Raw genomic sequence first — 9657 nt, 5'->3', positions numbered from 1 at the left:
TCCACATTACCAGAAGCAAGAGTCCTTTGTATGTAGGTGTAGGTAAAATGCCACCAAGTACAGTTAATTTAAGCTCATTGGGATTTTTAAAAACTCAAATCATTGCTTAAATGATCTCTTTGGTGGTGTTTGTTGGAGTTCTGTCTCCACCTACATTTTATAAAAGCTCTGGGTCTGAAGAGTCACTGATATTTATTGAACACCTATTATGTGTCGCGTGGGTGCCAAGTGCTTTGTGTGCACGCACTGAATACTCACAGTGGCTCTAAGAGGCAGACACAAGGACGACCCCGCTTTAGGGATGAGGAAACTGAGGTACAGAAAGGTCAAGTCACTGGCCAACAGCTCAAGAGAGTCCAAGACAGAGCTGGGGTCTGGCCCAGCACTGATGTGCTTGCCCTTCCCCAGACCTCAAGCCACGCTCGGAACCAGCAACGACGGCTATTGTTTTTACTTCATTCTTTGCACGGTCTTAGGGGAGAGGTTGGAACAATTAGGAAATCCTTGGTGGTTATGAGCAGAGCTGTTATTGCCCAAGGCAGCCCAGCTTGATTGGTATAAGACAATTCTCTCAGAGGGAACTTAAAAACCTCAACTTAAAAATTGAATTATGAAAGTGAAGGAATGAAAAGGATAGGCATGCCACATGGAAGCATCTAGAAACATCTTTATGGAATTACGGAACGAACGGCCTTGTCCACACCAGGTGAGAGGGACCCGAGACTCGTGTTTTGTCACTGAGCCCAACCCCTGGCTGGTCTCCTTGAGACTACTTTTGGTTCTCCTTCGTCTCAGCTGTTGACTTGAGAGTAGCATAAAAAAAAAAACCCTCAGCAAGAAATGCAAAGGGTCCAGAGACCCAAGAGCCGATCTGCCTCGCTGAAGTTTGAGAAAGCAAATCCAGACAACAACGACACCATTTTTCACTGTGGGGTTGGCAAAAATTTAAAAAGACTGGCAACATGCAAATGCTGGCAGAGTGGTGAGGAAGTATACTGTCTTCCCTTATTGCTTGAGGGAGTGTGGATTGCTACAGTCTTTGGGGAAAGTCTTCCGGCTGTATTTATTAACAATAAAAATACACATTTATTAACAATAAAAAAGCAATCCTATTTTGGGGACTTTATTCTACAGAAATAAAAGTGTCACTTCATAAGGAAATATGGATGAGGATATTTACTGCATCCTTATTTAGAGTAGGAAAAAAAACTGAAAACCACCCGAAGGTTCAGAAATAGTGGAATAATTGGATAAATTATGGCACAGGTGTTCTATGAAACACTATACAACTAATAAAAGACTGAGTTGGATCTAGATATATAGGCCTAGGGGTATATTTGTGATAAATTGTTAAGTGAAAAAAAAGCAGCTTGCAAAGTAATATATGTGACATGATCCCATTTTCGTAAAAAACAAACAAAAAAATCCTCTTAGGAATGTGTGTTTAAATTGTACTGGGTCGGCTAAAAGTTTAATTTGTTTTTTTTTTCTGTATGATGGCTGTAGTAATGCTTAGTTATCTAACTTCATTTGAAACAGTTTTATTACATTGTATCATTATAGCTGTTCTATCAGTGTGCATTAAAAAAACTTATCAAAAATGGTGAATTTTTGGGTAGCCATTTTAATATTGAAGATGGAAGAAGAAAAGCAACATTTTTGGCATAGTATTCTTTATTGTTTTAAGAAAGGTTAAAAACGCAACTGAACCCCCCTCCCCCCACCAAAAAAAAAAAAAAAAAAGATTTGTGCAGTGTATGAAGAAGGTGCTGTGACTTGGTCAAATGTATCAAAAGTGGTTTGCAAAGTTTGGCGCTGGAGATTTCTTGCTGGATGACACACCAGTTCCGGTAAACCAGCTGAAGTTGATAGCAACCAAATCAAGACATTAATTGAGAACAATCAATATTATACCATGCAGGAGATAGCCAATATACTCAAAATATCCAAATCAAGCGTTGAAAATCATTTGCACCAGCTTGAAGTGAAGTGAAGAAGTGAAGTGAAGTCGCTCAGTCATGTCCGACTCTTTGTGACCCCATGGACAGTAGCCTACCAGGCTCCACCGTCCATGGGATTTTCCAGGCAAGAGTACTGGAGTGGGCTGCCATTTCCTTCTCCAGGGGATCTTCCCAAACCAGGGATTGAGCCTGTGTCTTCTGCATTGCAGACAGACACTTTACCATCTGAGCCACCAGGGAAGCCCTGCACCAGCTTGGTTATGTTAATTACTGTGATGTTTGGGTCCCACATATCTGTGTGCATGTGTGCCCAGTTGTTCAGTCGTGTCCAACTCTTTGAGACCTCATGGACTGTATCCTGCCAGGCTCCTCTGTCCTTGGAATTTTCCAGGCAAGAATACTGGAGTGAGTGGCCATTTCCTTCTCCAGGGGATCTTCCTGACCCAGGGATTGAACCCATGTCTTGACCATATTTTCACACGTGATTCCCTACTGAAATGTAATGAAAATGTTCTGTTTTTAAAACAAATTGTGACGGGTAACGAGAAGTGGATATTGTACAATAACGGGGAATGGAAGAGATTGTGGGGCAAGCAAAATGAACCACCACCAACCACACCAAAGGCCGATATTCATGCAAAGAAGGTGAGGTTGTGCATATGGTGGGACTGGATGGGAGTCTTCTAGTATGAGCTCCTTCCAGAAAACCAGACGATTCATTCCAACAAGTACTGCTCCCAGTGAGACCAACTGAGAGCATCACTCAACGAAAATCTTCTGGAATTAGTTAACAGAAAACACATAATCTTCCATCAGGATAACTCAAGACCAAACATTTCTTTGATGACCAGGCCAAAACTGCTACAGCTTGGCTGGGAAGTTCTGATTCATTCACCGTATTCATCAGACATTGCACCTTCAAATTTCCATTTATTTCAGTCTTTACAAAATTCTTTTAATGGAAAAAATTTCAATTCCCTGGAAGACTGTAAAAGACACCTGGAGCAGTTCTTTGCTCAATGAGATAAAAAGTTTGGGGAAGATGGAATTATGAAGTTGCCTAAAAAATAGCAGAAGGTATTGGAACAAAACAGTGAATACGTTGTTGATCTAAGTTCTTGGAGAAAATGAAAAATGTGTCTTTTATTTTTACTTAAAAACTGAAGGAACTTTATTGGGCTAACCAATATGATTTGGTATGATCTTGGAGGAAGCCGAATAAGGACTCCTAATAATTTGGTTGAGTTTGGTGATCTCAGTGGTAGAGATTTTCCTTGGCATGCTCCCATGCTGTTTAACCTGTTACAGCTAGCATTTTATTACTTTTGTTATTTACGATAAACTACATCCAATGAAACTAAGGTTAAAGGGAAAAAACCTCCAAGTGATGTGACTGGATGCCACATTCCGTTGTACAAGGATAGACAAGTGACTTGTGATTGTTGTGATTTATTGATCACTGTGCTAAGATCTCTCTCTGTGCTATCGCTCTGGGAGGTCAACTCATGGAACAGGGGTTAAGTGACCCGCTTTTGAGCAGAGATTGCAACCCAGGTGTGTCTTACTCTGAAGCCGTCTTCTTAACTCCGACAAAATACTCCCACCCTGCAGCTGTGGCGGCTTCCTGTGGTCTTTCTAACGGGGTGGTTCCTCCTCCGGTCAGGTTTTTGCTTCCATTTTCTCTCTGCCATGACATTTGGTAACCATGAAAGGGAACTAACCTGTCATTCTTAGAATAGGACCTGAGACTTGTGCAGAGGGGCCCATCCATTTCCTGCCTGGGCAGTTAGGCATTTTCACAAAGAGGGAAACTCATGAACGTCATGAACGAGGATGCTTCTAATGAGCACCCCACATGGGGAACTGGACTCAGAAGTGCCTGGTGTCTTGCTGCTGCCTAGTCACCAGCATGGCTTTGTTTTGTTTTGATTTTATCTCCTGAGGCTCTCCATCAACTCCCATTGCTTTCTCTATTAAGGGCTCTGCAGATATTTATCAGTCATCTCTACAGTGCAGAGTCAAAGGGTTTCATTGCTAGAAATGACTTAGCATGGAGGATCACCTGGGCTGCCTTTTCACACAGGAGGAAACGCCCAGAGAGGTCGAGTGGCTTGTCTAAGATAACAGGGCTGCTCAGGGGCCCACTTGAGACTAGAACCCAGTTCTCTTGGGTCCTCTTTCTGTTACTCATGTTGCTGGGGCAATTGCACACTGCACTTCTGACCTTTTCTTTTCCACTCTGGGGCTTTCGCTTTGACAGCCGAAGAGATCTCCCTAGATGAGGTTTTCTTTCCTTTTTTTTTTTCTCCCAATTTGCTTTATTTGCTTTCTATTTATTTTTATTTGATTGCAAAATTTGATTTCAATTTTATCTATTGATTTGTGTTGTTTAAAACTTACTGTATTGAATAGGTAATATACACATTTGGCTAAAAAAATGCAAAACAGTGAAAAGTGATTTCTCTCCCTACTCTCTCTATCCCCAGAGAAAACTGATATTACCATTGTCTCTGGTGCAACCTTCCAGGGATATCTCAATTAATAATCTCTTTTTGAGATTATTCTGTATCAGTATACATAGTGCTAACTCATTATTTTTAACGGCTGCATGGAATTAAATTATACTGCTCACTACTCCCCAAATGATGGACATGGAAGTTGCTTTCTACAAAGAGGCTTTAGTTCACATCCTTGCTCTAGGTCTTTACACATCTGTGCAGAATTGCTAGGTCAAACGGAAGGTGCATTATAAATTTTGCTCTTTTCCAAATTGACACCCAAAGCTGCAGTGCTAATTTATATTCCCACTGACAGCGTGTACGACTTCTGCTTCCCTTCACAATTGCCTTAGCTTTTAAAATATTGTCAATACTTATTATAGCTTTAATTTCTGTTTTTCTTATGATGAGTGTCTCAGTCCGCTTGTTGGGCCGCTCCAACAAATTACCATAGACTGACTTGCTTAAAGAAATAAAAGAGAAATTTATTTGTCACAGTTCTGGAGGTTGGTAAGTCTAAGATCAAGGTGCTAGCCAATTTGGTTTCTGGTAAGAATGCTTTTCTTGGTTTTTGTCTTCACAGGGCAGAGCCAGTTGAGGTGGGGGAGGGCAAAGTAGGCAGGGAGAGAAAGAGAAAGAAGGAGGGAGGGAGAGAGTTTGAAGGCTGGAAGTCTTTGCTGTCTCTTCTTACAAGGGCACTACTGCAATCATAAGGGCTACACCCTTGTGACCTAATTACCTGCCAAAAGCTCTATCTCCACATACCATCACACTGGGAATGAAAGTTTCAGCAGATTAATTTTAGGGAAACACAAACACTCTGTCCATTGCAACAAGTGAGGTTGAACATCTTTTTAATATATTTAAGAGCAATATGTCTTTCCTGCTCTGTAAACTGTCCATGTCCTTTTATCATTTTTCAATTAGGTTGCTTTGGGAGACTTTAAAAAAAAAACTTACTGAAGAATGAGAATTTGTTGACCAGTTATGTAAGATGAAAGCCTCCTGGCATAGAAACACACCTGGATATGACAGACCATCACTCTGATTGCTCAGACCCAAGTAACATCATGCATGTTGAAAAAGTGCTCTTTTTCCCCCATTTTCATCAATACATCTTAATAGAAATGCATGAAATTGGTCTGAAGTCAGTGGGTCAGCAACTGGGATCTCTTTCTGACAGACTGGGAAATGAGGCTCAGAGAGTTAAACTGTGGTGACAAGGTAATACAACCATGGGTGCCAGAGTCATCTATAGGCACTTGTTGACAGAACCTTCTGGACTCAGGCTTGGGCTCTGAAGCCAGATAAACCTGGGCTTGAGCCGCTCACTAGCTGGAGAGCTTGGAGGTGTCACTGCACTTCTGAGCTTTGACTTACAGTCTAAGGATAATTATCTTAATGCGGTTGTTCTGAGGACTATGTGAAATAATGTAGGTACATTCGTTATAACATAGTGTCAGTCATGATAATACACATTATAACATGCTACTGAGTTTTGCTTTAGCAGTAATTTGTGGTAATTCCAAAGCTCAATTCATATATCTAATACTGTTCTCCTTTTATTACATTGCTTCTTTCTTGTTTTCCATTCGTCCCTGTTTTAATCCAATCCACCATTCCACGTTTGCGGGCTTGTTAATGAAGAAGTTATCTCCTTCCCACCTTCGTGGGGAGCATGGGCTCTGAGGTCTGATAGAGAGCCTCCTCATACTGTTATTTTTCTGGACTCCCACGCTGTTATGCTTGGGAAATGTTGGTTATTGACTGAATGGAGCCAGGAGGGAAGGTCTGCTCCAAATCCAGCCTAGTAGTGTCTGGTAGTTTAAAAAATACATATATTTATATCCTGGCACAAAGCAAGAGGTCAGAAAGCATTTCTGCAATGCATGCATGCACACAGCACCTACGAGTAAGGGCTTAAAAGGCATTTCTGGATTCAGTGCATAGTGCATGGTACACAGTAAGCACTTTCTGGGCTAGGCTTAAAAATCTTAATGCAAGAGCTTCGCTTCGCTGTGTGCCTGAGCTCAGGGGTTCGAATCCCACCCCCTCCTCTTCCCAGCTGAGTGACCTCGGGTAAGTGTCTTAAGCTCTTTGTGCTTCAGTTTTCTCATCTGCAAAACGCGGACCACGGAGTGACACCTCGAGGAGACACTCCGAAGCACTTGGATCTGCTGTCTGGCCCATGGCGGGCCTCTGCCACCCAGTCGGCCGGGGCGATCGAGGGCACAGGCAAGGGGCCCCGAGCCCTCCACAGCTACGGCCACGGGCGTTCCCGGGGCTCGCGGTCGCGCCCAGCAAAGATTCGTGCACCCGAGGGGGCGGGGCGCGGGGCTGCCGGCTCGGCGGCTGACTGCCCGCCCGCCCGCCCGCCTCCGAGCCGCACCGCCCGCACTTCTTTCTCTCCCTCTCTGTCTCCGTCTCCCTCCCTCTCTCCGCGGGAGAATCCAGCCGCACTCGGCTCAGCAGCGCCGCCAGCGAACAGCCGCGGCTGCCGCTCCGGCCCCTCCCCCGTCCCCTCTATTTCCCCCCCCCGTGCGGCCGGCGCCCGTCACGTGACAAGGCGCCAGCCAATGGCGGGCCGAGCCGCGGTCGGCGGCCGCCATTGCTGTCAGAGCGAGCGAGCCCGGGGAGGGAGGAGAAGCGAGGCTGACTGGGGAGGAGGGGGGGGTGGGGGAGGAAGAGGAAGGAGGGGACGTCGCTCGGCTGCCGGGGTCGCCCGCTGGCTTCGTCCGCACCCCCCCCTTCGCGAGTTCGCGCTCCGCGGCGGCGGCGGCTCCGAAGCGGCGGCGGCGACTCCAGGGCTCGCCTCCCCTCACGCGCCGGCGGGGGCTGAGGGGGAGTCGGTGGCTGGAGATAAACAAGGCGGCGGCGGCAGCGGCGGCGGCGGCTGAGGAACAGGGAAGGCGGAGGCGGCGGCCGGCCCGCAGCGCCGGCCCGGGAGGCAGCGGCGGCCCTGAGAGGCGGGGAGGGCGCCGGGCCGCGCGGACAGCGCCCCCCGCCGCCGCGGGAGCAGCCGCCGCCGCCGCCCGAGCAGGAAGGAGCCGCGCGGCCGCCGCGGACCCCCCCGCCGGCCCGGGCCCGCCGCCCCCGGCGCGGCGTCGCCGCGGCGCCTCCCGCCCGCCCGCCGGCCCTCGCGCCCTCCCCCGGCGGCGGCGGCGGCCGGGCCGCCCCACGCTCCCCGGCGAGGCGCCGCCGCCCGGCCCGGCCTCGCCTCGGACGCCTCGCTCCGACATGCCCCGCTCTGGCGGCCGGGCTCGCGGAGGATCATGACTGCGGCAGCGAACTGGGTGGCGAACGGGGCGAGCCTGGAGGATTGTCACTCCAACCTCTTCTCGCTGGTGAGTAGCCGGGCTGCGGGGAGGGGGCTGTGCCGTGGGGTGTGGGGGGGTCGACCTCCGCCGCCGACCAACTTTCTCCTCCCGCCGCCGGGACTTCGCCCCTCCCTCGCCTCTCCCCGCCGTTCTGCTCTTGCCGATTCTCCCCCTTTTGGATCGTCTCTCCCTCGCCTTGGATCCCATCCAGTGTTTATTTGGCTCTTTAAAAATCATTTGTGAGCGCGGCGCTCGGCGTGGAATTTGCATGTGGAAGTCTCAAAGCTGCGGATTCTGGGTCGCACTTCGAACGCCCACCCTCTGTTGCAGTCGCACTCCCCTTCCCCTCCCTTTCCCCCTCTTTTCCCCTCCTAAATGTGGAAGGCTTTTGCCTTGTGTTGCCCGCGCCTGCGATAAGCAGCTTTTTTTTCCCCTTGTGTCGGATCGGCTGCCCGCCCGCCCGCCCGCCTTTTGAATTTTTTAAAAAATTCCATAATGACACCTGCAATTTCGCCCGAAAACAGTTGATTGAATGCGATTGTGTCAGTAAAGGACTCTTGCACCCGAAGCTCCGGCGATTGTAAACATCGACAACCGCCTGCCTCTCGGGGCTTACTACGCTGGAGAGCCTTAAAGCCATTGCACCGAGCCGACGGAAGGTGGAGAAAGCTTTTTTTTCTTTCTCTCCTCCTGTGTCTTTTAAAAACTGTTTTCTCGCTGCTCACAACGAATCCACACACACACACACACACACACACACACACACACACACACAAAGCAACAAGCTGGGCGGTTTGATAACATCGCTTTTATCTGCCTTCGCCTCTCTCGCGCTCTCTCTCTGATAATTGACAACTTTTCCTTCGGATTTGAATCGCCTGCCTTAATCTTGAAGCAGTTAGGGTGTCAATTGTTCTCCTGGAAGCCTGGCATTCGACGACGGCGTCTAGATTCATCGAAATTAAAAATGTATAGGGTTCCAGCAACTCTTTCCTGGCGGTGGCAGTGACATTTGGTGGTAAATGCCATCTTTGCTTTTTTTTTTAATTGGGTCGTATTACCTAGCTCTGAAAACATTCACGTTGTTAAACCTGGCGTTTAGACTAATAATTGCAGTGCGTGGTCTTTAAATATGTGCTTTGTGCATGAGTAACTGTATGTATAGCTATGTGCCCGGGAGACTACGAATTTGTTTAAATATTGAGCAAAGGTTTGTAAACAGATGTAAGGCAATTATGTTTCAAGCGTGGAATATAATTGGAAAATTGGCTGAACGGTTTGTTTAATTTAGACTTTAAAAAACCTAACTTTGTTTAAGTGGTGTACCCTTTTGGGGGGACTGCCTTTAGAGAAGATGTATTTTGGAAATTGTTTTCCGTAACCTCTCCTGTACATAGAGCTTTATTTCCTCTTAATCTTTGTTTACACTGGATACATAATTTAGTGTTCAAATTGTAATTAGTTACATTTAATTATGGGTAGCATAGATGCTTTTTTTTTTTCCCCTTTGAGACTAGTGGAGAAATACAAATTCTTGCCAACTTTTCAAATAGGAAGCTTTATTAAATATATTTCATTATGCAGACTAAAAAAAATGAAGACAAGCGATTTTTACCTTCTGAGACCGAGTGACATAGTATCTGTGCTTTTACTGTAGTAACAGCAGGTCAGTTTTTTTCCTCCCAACATTTTTATTTGGATATTTAATCTTAAAATTCAGTTACAAGTTGTGATTCTCCCTTTCAGTCCTGTGATAACTTCCCCTTGCCTCTTTTCTTCTCTCAGTCTCTCATTTAGTATCACTCAGATTCTCAGGGACTTCCATAGGTTAGCAAACATTGACTAAGGGGTATTTAAATGGTTTTTGTTTGGTGACTGGTG

General features: G+C 46.7%; 1 protein-coding gene across 2 annotated transcripts in view; it reads left to right on the top strand.

The window, feature by feature from the left end:
• The first annotated feature begins 7619 nt into the window (after positions 1–7619).
• The window catches only part of MED13L (mediator complex subunit 13L), a 280163-nt gene continuing 278125 nt past the window's right edge, over positions 7620–9657 (top strand). For both annotated transcript variants that reach the window (XM_025267579.3, XM_025267578.3), the window contains exon 1: positions 7620–7803. In XM_025267579.3, the coding sequence (XP_025123364.2) occupies positions 7732–7803 (72 nt within the window). In that variant the 5' untranslated portion in view covers positions 7620–7731. The remainder of the gene's footprint in view (positions 7804–9657) is intronic.

This window comes from Bubalus bubalis, chromosome 17, assembly GCF_019923935.1.
Source record: "Bubalus bubalis isolate 160015118507 breed Murrah chromosome 17, NDDB_SH_1, whole genome shotgun sequence".
NCBI lineage: Eukaryota > Metazoa > Chordata > Mammalia > Artiodactyla > Bovidae > Bubalus > Bubalus bubalis.
This window is presented reverse-complemented; position numbering and strand designations above follow the sequence as displayed.